This window comes from Hypomesus transpacificus, chromosome 19 (assembly GCF_021917145.1).
Source record: "Hypomesus transpacificus isolate Combined female chromosome 19, fHypTra1, whole genome shotgun sequence".
Lineage (NCBI taxonomy): Eukaryota > Metazoa > Chordata > Actinopteri > Osmeriformes > Osmeridae > Hypomesus > Hypomesus transpacificus.
Window position 1 is genome coordinate 8,895,830 of NC_061078.1, and position 14,215 is coordinate 8,910,044.

General features: G+C 37.1%; 1 protein-coding gene across 2 annotated transcripts in view; it reads left to right on the plus strand.

Moving 5' to 3' along the window:
- The window catches only part of luzp2 (leucine zipper protein 2), a 70,886-nt gene that overhangs the window by 28,554 nt on the left and 28,117 nt on the right, over nt 1-14,215 (plus strand). For both annotated transcript variants that reach the window (XM_047042314.1, XM_047042315.1), the window contains exon 2: nt 12,805-12,922. In XM_047042314.1, the coding sequence (XP_046898270.1) occupies nt 12,805-12,922 (118 nt within the window). The remainder of the gene's footprint in view (nt 1-12,804; nt 12,923-14,215) is intronic.

The following is a 14,215-nucleotide window of genomic DNA, read 5'->3' on the forward strand; positions in this document are numbered from 1 at the left end:
TGGATTTGTCCACAAGTTTTCATTCACATCGCAATAGATGTTTTCAATTGACAAACATCTCTGAAGGAATCTCCAGGCATAGCAAATCCAGGCCTGATACTAGTCTGCCATCATGTAATTGTATCCCTCATCCATGGCCTGGAGGAGAGTAACTTGTTCATGAGGGTCCCTATTGTACACCTCCATGTGTAGAACAATTCCTCAATGGTGTTGAGGAAGGGAGAGTATGGGGTCAAGTACAAGGCTATAAATTGACAAAGCAATTACAGTACAAGGCCCGCATACCTACAGGTGCTGCTGGCTTTCAAATCTGAAAACATGTTGGTATAGTCCAATTTGTTAATGTTTCATAGTAATTGGAGTCAATGGATCTCGTTATACTGAAACTTTCATGTTCTAAACTTGGAATATTGTTTGTTAGTTCCTATAAAACTATGCATTACATTAAGAGTAATGCAACAGTTCCTTATCATTTTGAGCAGTAGTATCAATTGACCGTTAGATCATTGTAATGTAAGGAAATTACAGACATTTCAGATGTAGAACGTGAATTTGCATTTTGAAATGGTGATACTTTGATTTTTACTTATGTCATTTTGAACAGATGATTATAGTTCAATGAACAAATGATCTAAGGTGAATGTGTTTTGTATCCAAGCAATTGAAAATTGCGTTAGCGTTTTGAAAAGTGTGCATTTTGATCATCAGTTGTGAGTTTTGTGTCTACAGTTTTGTAAAAGGACATCAAGGTTCTGAAATTTGTGTCAAAGTGATTCTAAAAAAATGTAATGATTGTACAAACAACTACATGGTGAAACTATGGGTATATTGTGTGTGGATGATGTAAGTGAATGTTTCTATAGTATTTCATGATCAATGTATTTTTTGAATTAATGATTCTGCATGCACAAGGTGTCTTTAAAGATATGAACATACAATGCTATGCTTTGAACATGTGGCTGTGTGTGTTACAAGTAATGACTGTTTCGAGATTTATATCTAAAGTTTTGAAAAAGGACATCAAGGTTCTGAAATGTTTGTCAAAGTGATTGTAAAAAACTGTAATGTAAGGAAATTACAGACATTTCAGGTGTTATGTGTGAGTTTCATTTTAAAATGGTGATACTTTGATTTTTAGTTATGTCATTTTGAACAGATGATTATAGTTCAATGAACAAATGATCTAAGGTGAATGTGTTTTGTATCCAAGCAATTGAAAATTGTGTCAGCGTTTTGAAAAGTGTGCATTTTGATCATCAGTTTTGAGTTTTGTGTCTACAGTTTTGTAAAAGGACATCAAGGTTCTGAAATTTGTGTCAAAGTGATTGTAAAAAACTGTAATGATTGTACAAACAACTACATTTTGAAACTATGGGAATCTTGTTTATGGATGATCTAGGTGAATGTTATGGTATTTCATGATAAATTCGTTATTTTAACAAATAATTCTGCATGTGCAAAGTGTCTTTAAATATATATGAACATACATTGCTATGCTTTGAACATGTGACAGTGTGTTACAAGTAATGTTTCGAGTTTTGTATCTAGAGTTTTGAAAAAGGACATTAAGGTTCAGAAATTAGTGTCAAAGTGATTTTAAAAAGCTCTAATTGATAAGTCAGCATCCTACTACAGAGGAACTTCACATTTGGATTCAGTACATACCCCAGTGGTATATTGTTTCAAAGGAAAAATAGGTAACTACATTTAAGTAATTTGGCAACTTTCAGGCACTGCACAAATGCTCTTTTTTCTGATAATAATGATAATAATTTAGCCGGTCACTCATCCAGCTGCATCTTGTCGTAAACTCAATTATGAAATATCATCATTATTGTCAATCCCTCATTTTAGAGTATGAATTTCTACCAAAGACTTCTGTTTGTTGGTCTTCAGATGTGTCTATAATCAATTCAAATTGTTTCAGTGTTTAAACGTGTGAGTACTGAATGTGGTTGTTGGTTATGCCTTTGACATTCTTACGTAATCTAGTTTGTCCTCTTCAAGTCTCAGGTAGGTTCTATACTGTTGTTGATGTGTCTCAGTGTGTTTGGGGTCTTTAGACCTCAGAACGATGTTAAGGTAAAGGAGATTCACAATTTCAATCGGGTTTTTGTGAGCTTAAACTGTGAGCTGAGTAGGAGCCTCATCCAATGACTGGAAGTCCTTTGTGTCTTTTTATATTGAAGGTTAGACCCAGGAGCTTGTATTCCTTTGTGAAGGTGTATATGATATAATGGAGATCCTCCTTGGAGTGTGCTGTGATCGCATTATTGTTGAACTGCTTTACGATGGCAGTAGTGGAAACTTTGTTTTTTGCCTTAAACCTGTCAAGCTTCATCACACGGATATGATGTGAACTCACTGAATGTAAACTTTGGAGGGAGGAATAAGAACAGAAATAAGCTCCTTCAGGAATGATATAAATATAGGTTCAAACTCTCAAATAGTACCACACAAATGACCATGACCACAATGCATATGTTTAAAATGAATGTGCATAATCCTGTTTCAAACCTAATTAAATATTGTATACAGTATAACACATCGACTACAACTAAAATATCAGTTTTTTAAGCATTTTCACCAATGTTTGGTACTGATACTGATACTGTGAAATGAATGAGATACCTTTTTAAAATCTTACAGGGTTTTAAGGCTGAGTCATTAAATAAGGTAATGGGTCTTTCAATCACAATGAAGTGGTGGTTTATTCATCAGACATGCCATTTAGGGTAAGAGAACCATAGACATGTGTATATATGTCTATGAAGAGAACTATGTATATGGCCGGTACACAGAGACAAACAAGATGATGAGTGAAGGGGGAATTGTGAGATGTTTCATTATGACATCACAAAGTTTGTAAACTGGTGATAAATATTGTCTTTCTGACCATGCTAGCAAGACTTGGGCAAATGCCAGAGGGCACAAACTGAACAGAATGCATTTGTGAATGAGTTCCTTCTGTCTGTTAATAGTTTGTTATTTTTGCAGGGGTTTAAATGAATTGTATTCACAATTCACACTTTTTGTGTAGTTGTATGCACAACAATTACTTGGGATGTGATCAAAAGGACTGATGCAAAGCCAACCTGGAAAGAACAACACAGAGTGCACAATAAACTGTAGGAACCTAACTCCAACAACAAACACAGTGAAGAAAGAGTGTGCTTTTACAAACTGCACCAAAAAACGTTGAATCATCATACACTTGAGAGAGTGAGAAAACATTTTATTCAAATGGGATTTGAAATCAAGCCTGAAAATTCTCTGGAGATGAGAAATACTGAGCATTGTAAAGAGAAGGCACTCAGTCAGATATTCTCTAATAGTGTAAACTATGCAACATTTACAAAGGGGAAATATAATTGAATATACTCAATATACCCAGTATTTTCAGACAAAATTAGCAACACTTCTTTTGGGATGGATCTCAAAAACACATATTTTGACATTATTTGAAGTGAACCAATAAAGATTTACACAGAATGACATACTGTATGGTATCTTGAGGTTGTTTTCATTGCAGAAAAATGTAGCTTAAAAACTCAACATGTTCATGCCAAGACCACACAACTTCTCAAGACACAAACTAAGAGTGTAAACTCATTATACCTATAAGTTGACAACTTTAAAAACATGTAATCAAATTCACCAACTTCCCTGATTACTGTAAGGTATATTGCTGCTGGTCTGTAACAAGAACTTGCATAATCAGCATGTCTCCAGTAGGTCTAATGTACCTGGAGTTGAGGACCCCTGCTACTTTAACATTTGTTTTGTGAAAGATACTTATAAGGAATGGGAGATACTTGTGCCTGAGTTAAACATTTACTTTTTAGTCTTAATTTTTTTAACATAATTCAACACAATAAACTAGCCTAACCTGAGTGAATTGTTTTACTGTAATCTAATGCTTGAGGTGTTAATAATAACTGATAGGAATACGAATCGATTCAATATCAATGTCTAACACGCTCCAAAAGTATTTCTATTTCTCTCATCCTATGTGAAAATCCAACGGTTTTCCTCAAAAAGCAGGTTAGATCAGGTTGACTAAAAGTAACATAGCATTAGCCCATTTTCATGCACACTTGACAGGGCATGCGTGGATCTGGTCCTTTGAAAATCGCTTTTGGGGGATGGGGCAGCCTTGAGGTGACCCATGGCAAAATTATACCCTGACTGCATCAGATAAACCGAGAATGTCATTCTTTTGACTTGGATATGTCTGTCAGATTGCTGTCCTTCGTCATGTTCCAGGCAAGTTGCCAATGCAGGTACCCATGTGTAATGAAATCAGATTGATTTGGAAGGTTTTGATGTGATTTGAAATGAAAAAAGAGACTCCCCTCTCTTTATTGGTAATCTATCCAGCGTAATTAAAATGTGTGTGGTGTACCATAGAGCCTACTATCAAGGGAAATAGCTTTCCATACAGAAAGGAAAAAGCAGCACTATGTGAGTCACTCAAATACAAACATTTCCCCTAATGTAAACTTCCCAGCTGGGTGGGTATTTTTATTGTGATAATGAAAGACTAAGGAAGATTACAGATATGTAAAGGTTTTTCAGAGACAAAGCTTTTGCAACTTCATGCTTGGCTTATCACTGTTCATAAACACTGTTCATTATTTAAGGAATTGGCTTCACTGTAAGTCAAATAGAACCTCATTGCATTTCTATTACCTTGTAACGTTGGCTATGGGTGAAGGTTAGGCTAAGTGATTTATTCAACCACGTCTGTATACGCTGACTCAATTTAGCCATGTTTTCAGGCTGCTGTTTAATGAAAACATGCCGTAGGCCTGATTTTTATGACTTGTTTACACAGTACAGGTTTGTTTCACAGTGACAAGAGATTTGCAAGTTCCTTGTGAAGCCTACTTATGTTAGAGAATGGATGAGCATCATTGTGTGTTGTTAGTGTTTATGTGTGTGTGTTTGTGTATTAGTGCATGTTTTCTAAAATCGGGCTCAACAGCTGTTAAACATTTACATTTAGTCACCCGTGAAAAAACAAATGTGATATTCTCATTTGAGATTTCTTCGTATTTTTAGTTTATTAATCCAAGAAGGCTTTTTTGCAAAAAAAATTGCTTGACTTTATTCTTTAGAAACTCTGTGACACATTAGAGATTCAGCGATGTGGGTTCAATTGACAGCCTCTGATGCAAGTTGGATTTCCTCTACAGTATGTCATCTACAACAAAAACAAAACTGCGGAGATAGGTCTAGTGCCTGGATTATGTCCTTATACAGTACATAAAAGATAAACAACATTTGTGATGAGTCATTGACTTTTTATTCAGGGATTGTTGAAGGATCCTTTTGAACAGTTTGAAAACTACAGGCCGGTATTGACAAAAAATAGAAATGGTAAACAAATTCTTCATTATAGTAATGTATGGTGGTACATCCTAGCCAATTTCTCCCAGATAGTTTATACTTTTGTACAGACCTGTCAAATTTAAATCTGACAGATCTCATTGCTGATTGTCAATCATCCTATTCATCTCAGCCTTCCTTTTAGTCAAGCTGAAAAATATTTGCAAATAAGACTCATATTGTATGCTTGACTTCGCTTTGCATTTCATCATGTCAATCTGATATGCTGCCAAAGATTGTTTGAGAGACTTTTAACCTTGTGGCAGTGTAGTGCTTAAAAATCCTTTAAAACTACAAATCTTATGAAAATTCTGATTGGGGGGTTTTATTGAGGAGTTGGTGAAATGGCAAATCACCACTGCAAATAACAGACGGAAAACGAACTCTGATGCTGCTGTCCAAGTCAACACAGGGATCTGACTGGCAGCCTGGCCTTACCTGTACCAAAACAATAGAACTAAATCGGTTCTTGCCTGCTCCAAATTGATCTTACTACCTGCCAGAGGATTCCTCATCCAAATCGGAGTGGTGCACCACTCGGGTAGTTAACCAGTAATCAAGTCACAACCGTCATCCAATTTTAAATTCTCCTCCTCACTCCCTACCCCCCAAATCCCCTAGTGTCCCCCCCCCCCCCCCCCTCCGCCTCGACACGCTCTCCCTGAGTGACTCTTGGAAGTGGGACAGAGGCTTCACTGATGGTCTTTGATGTGAATCAGGTGCATCTGTGTCCCTAATGCCCAATCCCAACTCCTTCGTTATGAGTCAGGTGGGAGAACATCAGAGCGTCTATGGACACCTCAATGCAGCTCCATAGTAGCCCATTTGGATCAATTGTTTCTGAACACTTGTCGGATTTTAAGAGGAAGAAATCAAAAACACAACAGTATCCTTGAGTCATAGTCTGGAACTAAAATCACATTAAGAGATTTTCCTCTTCTCTGCCACTCCCGAACACCATGGCTCATTGCACTGTAGTGTACATCACTAAGGCGATTACGCTGCATTTTCTTATTTACATACTTTTGTGAAATTCGAGGCGGAGGAGGGACCAAGGAGCTGGTATTCATTTCATCTCTCTTTTATCCTTAGTCTTACGAATCCAATTTTTTACACAGAAGCATATTCCTCCGTGCCTTAAACTCGGCGTATTGAATCACATTATAGTTTGGCACGCTGGCTGTTACCGTTTAGTAATGGGTATTGTGATATAGGTTCCCATTGTTCATGTGATCTAATGCACAAAGCAATTTAATTAGAAAAACATTCTTGATTAAAATAAGTTTATAATGCAACCTTTAGACAAACATATGTACAATTATGTTAAGCTACCTTTTAGCAAGGTCAAAATGTAGTGTTCATAAACTTATGTAGTTGCAGGTACACATTGTCAAGTATGGTAGTCATAATTGCAGAAGACATTTTTTATGTGTAGCATGAGCATGAAGACTAAGAAAGCACATTAACTTATTAGGGGCATACTCTGACTTGCTCAACTCAAAGTAATACTATAGTGTTTTTGTAGTCTGGTCTTAAATGTTTTAATAAAATGGCTCCTACTTTGAACATACAAAAAAATTATATATCCTCACAATCTAGACAGACAATTACTTAAATTTAAAGATGTCAAAGGATTATATAAATCATGTGAATTTAAATATTGGGTTCAGCCACTGTAAAGAGCTGGTACAGAACAGGCCACAAAGGCTTTAAGACAAATGACTCTCAAATTGTATCTCAACCTTCTGTAGTGAGCCCTACTATATGTGTACTGTACAACATTCTTAAAAAGTTAAAAGGATAATTACAGTTAAAATTATTTAATATAATGGACACCTAGATTTGCTAGTTTTTGAGTAGCTTATAGTTACTTAAGGTCATTTTCTTCTCCAAGTTTATGAATGGCAGACAAAAAATATAGTTTCACCTGGAGAAGAGGGAATCCCGCCCCTAACACATACTTTGAAAACATCCAGGTATACAACTGGTGAGTGTTCAATGTGAGATTACTTAACATATTTGATTTTGCAGTCGTACACCTCTTAGATTAATTCCAAGCCATACTGAAAAAAGTGCACAAGTACTGCTTAGAATCTGTTTCTTAAAAACTGTGTTGTTTACACTGAATGCTTCTGCCAGTATTCAAATGCAGTAGCTACAGCAACCAAACTGGATTTGTGGTTGTCATAAAATCTCTCAGAACTAAATTATGGTGGTGGTTTTTCACACACAGCAGGGATTGCTTTATCTGTCACAGCAAAGGAGGTAGCTATTGATGTCTGGCATGTGTGCCTATTAAAGAAAAATGTCCATACGCTATCCGGCTTGATTGCACAGCACAACAATCACTACTGTTAAGAACACAGCCCATCTCTAAAACTCTCCACAATTGTGGAATTGCATTAGATACAGTGAAATCAACAATATAATTGGAGCTGACAACCTTGCAAGAACACAGGGATCTCTTTCTAAAGCCATCTTTGTCAGATATGAGGGCTGCTGCTACAGGAAAAGGAATGAGTCACGACTGAAGTGTAGATCAGTCAAGATAAAATCTAGTATGTCTAGTATTGTCTTTGTGTATTCCGACCATATTTAATAAGGAGCCAAAGTGATATTGTGAGGACAAACACAGACAGGATATTAAATTAGTCTGAAAAAGGGATTCCATCCATATCAAGTTTAACGCAGCCAGTCTAGACAGCCTGGGTCGCAATTTTATTCAATAAATCATGAATGCCTCCAAGAGAACTTTATGTCACATAGCCGCTGTCTGATTTGAAATGTGAATGACAGAGGAAACCGATGGTTTTGTGTCACTTTAACTCCAGAAAAAAAGTATTAAACAGGTAGATGGTTTATTTGTACATAACATGACAGTGCAGGGAAAGCAAAGCAAATAGAGAGATGTTTAAATCAGATTATTAGAAAAGTCAAAATGTTCACCTGAAATTCCCCCTGTTGCCACTTTTAGCTCTTGAATTAGACTTACAGTAGTTGGATATATGGTAGGCTATGCAGTAAGAAAATACTCTATATTTAAAAAATAAATAACAATATGACAGAGTGTTAAATGCTGAGGAAAGTAATTGGCATCTACTTATGCGTGAAAACTGCCTGCAAGTAACTATTGAATTATTCATTCATTATGGTAAGTATTTCTATTTCAATGCCTTGAAATTCGAACTCTGTTGAAAATTACGCAATTTAAGTGATGAACAAATTAGCCTTTGCTGTGTGGAAACGGGAGTATATGGGGGAAGATTCCAGTGCACCACTGATAATACCGTGCTCCCTGTTTTTCACGCTCAGTTTGCAGAACTCATATCGAGGTCAGTTGCTGTGTCATTTTGACAGATAAAAATGAACCCTGTTCTTTGTACTGTATCTTTGAATATGTTTGCCCTATTTCATGGATAAGCAGAGGCCATGTTTGGCCCAAAGTGTGATATTTGGTCGGAAGAATCTTGAAATGCAGCTTACCTGCCCACAGAATTCAGTCAAGGAAAGATACCAGACCCAGTGGGAGAAGGTTACCCAGGGTAGCGAGTTTTGTCCTTATTTTGAAGAGACTCTGACTTAAAATAGTTTTACTGCATCCAGTGGGCATCATGTTATAATAGGCCTATATGCTGCAGGGACAGCTTCACAGTTATGATGGCTTTCCAATTAACATTACTTCCCTGTCAATGGTAAATTTAATTGCTTAAGTCAACACTTCTGATTGCATTTAGGTGATTATTACAGATATTCCAAACTGCATTACTACAGCTTTTGTTTAGCCAACTTTTGTAACAGATTCTGCACAATATACTATACAACATATTGCTAGTAATAAAGTTTAGGGACTTAAAAGTGTATGATTCCTAGATATGATTTGACTACCAATTTTCTTGCAATAAATACTTAATTGAAAAGAAATCTATAGAAAAACAGAGAGCATGAATCAGATAAATCAGGAAATTAGATTTTCTGAACAACTTAGTGACAATTTACATCATTGGTAATGTTAAAGAAAAGTTAAACTAGTCATCAAAGTTAGTGAGTACTTCATTCTTCATTGCTTTCAAGACATGTTGCACTTCTCATCAGACTTGGTAATCTTATTTAATTGTTGTCATTGCAAAATTGGCTTCCTTGAAACCTATTGTTTTACCATGTTCCTCTGCTAAACAATTAAAGAAGATTTAGTGTCAGATATCCCCGACAGCTATGCAATTAATATTCCCCGCTGTCTGCGATGTTTATACAAGACAAGAGTCAGTAAACATGACTGATTGATTTTGTTGCAGGTGTTGGGTGGTGGTCATGCTCTGCTAGAGGAATATATTAATATCCTGACAAGCCTTGGGCAGTCCTTCTTATTAAAACTATTTATTTGCACCCCCTTAATGACATAATTAATCCAGCCTGAAATTGGAAGTACCACATAAACCGCTGTCAGCTCATAATCAGCATGACAGCAAATAAGCTCCTTTGCCACTTAAAAATAACTTTTGGTTTTTGTAGCTGGTGTCCCATGAAAGATATCCCTCTTTCATAGTTTAGTTTCCCCTTGATAATGGGTGTGGTGCACACACCTGTTGTTTGCACCTGTGCACATACCTATGCACATACCATCTGCTTGAATGCTGCTACAGCATATTTCGCTCTGGATTAGGGTTAAAAGAAATGTACAATGTTGTTCATTGTATTTTTTCTTACCTGTGCATCATCTCTGTTTATGATGGAACTTTTAAAGTATATCTCTTCACAGTACACTTCTGTTGAGGACAAATGTGTATTTTACAGCATCTACTCTGACCAATCTTACACACCACTGAGAGGGACAATTGTGGAATGATCTCAGCTATTAGTCATGATTAAAACACCATGGGTCAATACAGTCTGATAACTGTGCATCGATCAAAGCATTTACAGGCCAGGCCTGTCAAGTGAGGGCCAGTCTATTTCCCACAGTCCTCTGAGTAAAAATGCCAGGGCCTTGCCTTCCTGTATTGAGCTGTTGCTTCTCTGTTGTCTGTGGGTCTCAGCACATTTCCCCTTTTCCAAGACCACAGCTCAGCACTTCTCTATTACATGGCAAGGTAAAGCTCATATAACTCAGAAACTTCCTGTGACTCCAAGGCTAGAGAAATGTTTGTCCTTATGAGGTTTACATCATTTCATCCTCACCAAACAATATGCCTCATATTATGAGGCCTCCACAACATTTGAAAAAAGCTAAGCCTGCCCTTGTTCCACAGTTGTTGTTTGACTTGATTATTCCAAATCACTTGTTTTCCAACTGTCGACTCATATGGCCTTTCAAGATGTATTTAAAGATTGCATTATGTGATTGCTGGCAACAGAGCTTTATGGACATCGGCTTGTGATCAGATAATACAGCAGGCTTGTTTGTTAGACAAGCAGTATATCATTAGAACACTTTTCTGTCATCCAAAGCGAGTCTATGTAGGGAAACGTTGCTAGAACACTGGACTCAGAGGAGGTCACAGTGTAATTACATAACTAGTGTCGTTTTTGGCAGTAACAACCTATTTATTTCTGACCACGTGCAAAAATGAAATTTAAGATTTTTTTCTGTCTTTATCTCCTCAGCTCTTATGATGTAGCTGTTTCTGTGTCAGTGGGCCTCAAATTACAATCTTATTCATTTCACAGCCACGGATGGGCCTATTCCATTGGGTAATGAATAAGATGGCAGACAGGGAGTGATTTTGCCCCTCTCTCTGTTGCATGAGACAGCAATAAATTTCCCTCAATGCCATATGGCAGCAAGCCATGCGCTGGATGCAATACAGCATGTTATTTATTTATTTCCCAGGTGCTGATTTTGTATTGGTGATTTATGTCTTATTGTGCTTGACCTGCTGAGGGGATCTGTAACATGGAGGTTTTTCGGGGCCCCGGTTAAAGATGGTCCACAGATGAAAAGTTGAATGGCAGAATTATGTTTTCCTACATAAGGCTGGAAACAAATGTGTCTCTTCTGAATGCCTATTGTAGATGTACCAATTGTTGCAAGAAATGTCTCAAACAAATGTTTTTAATAATGTTTTTTATGTTTCATTAATTGAAGGCCTTGGAAACATGCTGGCATAACTTACTATTCAAGTGTTTTTAAATGTATTAGTTTAATCGGTTTTTGAGAAACCAATTAGAGTTCCTTGTGTTGGGAAAAACCCGAAGAGCAAATACAATTGTTGAATTTGTTTGATAAATAAAGCAATGTTTACTTTCTGAAGCAAAATATTTTTTCACTCTAACAGGCTTCCCTAACAGTGCAGGAGGGTTGTTGTTTTTTATCCATTCTGTTGACTAGTTCTGACTGAGTTTTGGTTCTTGGATCTCATTGTGGCATTGATTGTAATGTGAGAATTTCAATTGATGTGTCAAATTCAGCAAATGACTTGTGTGAAATGTGAAATCATTGCTAGCTTTTGCCTACCATGTTTTACAAATAAGTGTTTTTTTCTGTGTGGGGGTTTCCATACAGGAAAACAAATCTATAAAGATTTGCATTTTAGAAGTAATATTGACAAGCAGTTCGAAGGACAAGCACAGACAGATCGGTTTAGTTTGAAGAAACCCCCTAAAGATGTATTTTCCTTCTTGTGTTTATAAAAAAGGGGTGTCACATTCGATAAAATAGATTTTTTCAATCTGACATTAGCCCGTTAAAAAAGAAGAGGTGGGCTAGCTGCTATATCTTTTTTTCATATTGTAGTGAAGAGAGGAAGAAGGAGCATATATGGCTGGCTGATTCAGCCCCAAAAGGCCAATGCTGTCAGTTTCGTCTTCAGCTCTCAATCTGCCACTTGCCTCTGCTTTCTCTCAATCCGCCTCCCTCAAAACACTTGGTCCCCGAACTACATTCTCTACACTTGTCTCTCCTCCTAGAGAAGTATGCTTTCTAAAATCTCTGTAAAATTAATACATAGTGTACGTAACACAGTCAACTGGGATACTTATTTCTTTATAATGACCACATTTACATGCAAATGTGCAAAAAGTTATTTTTGTCTCCCGGCAAGGTCATAACTAAATGAGAAAAATGGTTTCTCAATGACAATTCAATACAGGCTAGATTTATAATGAATGAAAGTGCATTTGACAACTGGGCCTTGTAGATTGCTCTGTCTTTTTCCAGTGATTGGGAAACTGCTTGTATATGTTTGCCTGAGAAATTCTGAGAGTTATCTCATGGTCAAATGCATGGAAAAACCTACTAAGTCAAATGTGTTTTCAAATGTTTTTGGTCCTCTTGCTTTACTATTTTAGCTCAAAGGCTTTGATTCAGATTTAATTCCTCAGTATATTAACAAAGATGTTTTTTTATTCAGGTAGTGGTGCCATTTCACATTAAAATGTTAAATCTCACCCCTTTTCTTTCCCTCTCTTGTATGATAGACAAAGCTATGAGGGGCTGGAACAGAAACTAAAGGAGGTCTTCACTGAAAGGACCGGCATCCTTCGTCAACTCTCAAAAACTTCAAAGGAGCTGGACAGTATGAAAGGCAACCTTCAGGTTAGAGTCCTATTGTCTCTCTCTGCCAGATTATGAAGATGTTAAAGGGAGTAGTTGGCTTTCAATGCAGGGACATTGGAACCCTGAGGTAATTTTTGCTGCTCTATGTTATGTCTCCAAAAATGGCTAGGAAATTTGACTTATCCTATGATTCAGTCTGCTGCCTCATTGTATAATGATCCACTACATACAATACTAAAGGCCTCATTTATCAAATGTGGATGTGCAAATGTTCTGCAATAAGAGGATCCTTTCTTTTGATGTGACGATAAGGCTTTTTGGTAGAGCACATTTTCTATGAGGGTAGAAAATGTGGATTATGCTACGCTTTCTTGTGAAAAAATGCAGTTCATCAGGTAGCAGAAAGTGAATAGCAATAGAGATTAGGATTGTCTATAAGGATTAGGAATAGATTCAAGATGGGGACTATCTGTATTAATGAGAATTAGATAGCTCTTGACTTGCTGAAATGCACTGCTCTAGCTAATCTTCGACCTTGTAGAAAGTCCAATTATTCCATCTGCCTGGTAAGGGTTAAGGTCAATCTTATTTCAGTTCTTGACAAATTAGGTAATAGAAAGAGATTATATAGAAATGGTTTTCTGAAACATAAAACAGAACTCTGTTCAGTAGTTTCTGCCTTAAAAAGCAGTATGTCCTCCCAGTCTCCCAGAATGCACTAGTGAACCCATATCTGCCTTGGTATGTCCCCCAAGACAAAAAAGAATGGAATTACACACTCCACCCAATTTCAGTGGCAGAACCCCTTGGGCTAGTCTGGGTGGCATATATCCCCACCATTCTTACACTATGGTTGCTCTCATGCTGGATCTATAGTATCATTCAGAATGATGACTCCCCAATTCCACACCATGACTAGTTGGAGTTGTACTCTATGCATTTGGAGTTGTTGTGCGTGCATAGCATTTACTTAATGACTGCTTTCAGTAGCAAAGTCCCTGCAGCTGGTCTAGCTGGCACAGTCATCCGTGGTATATAGTCTGGCTACTATTATCCTCAGGACAGGCTTGGATGTTTGCTCACTGACCACTTGGATGGCATGCGTCCCCCAAGGCACAGTGCCAATGCACTGGGCAGGGCAAGGGACTTGTGGACTGGGATGACATACTTGACAACAAAATGGGGGAAGGGGTAGGGGGTTAACAAAAATGTTGACTGAGATTTTATTTTATGTGATAAATTATGCATGTGGAACAGATTAACCTTTTGGAGATTTACTGTCTGTGGTGTTTATTTCTTTAATGAGCAGTCCCTGAGGTTTAGTTGAGCCCC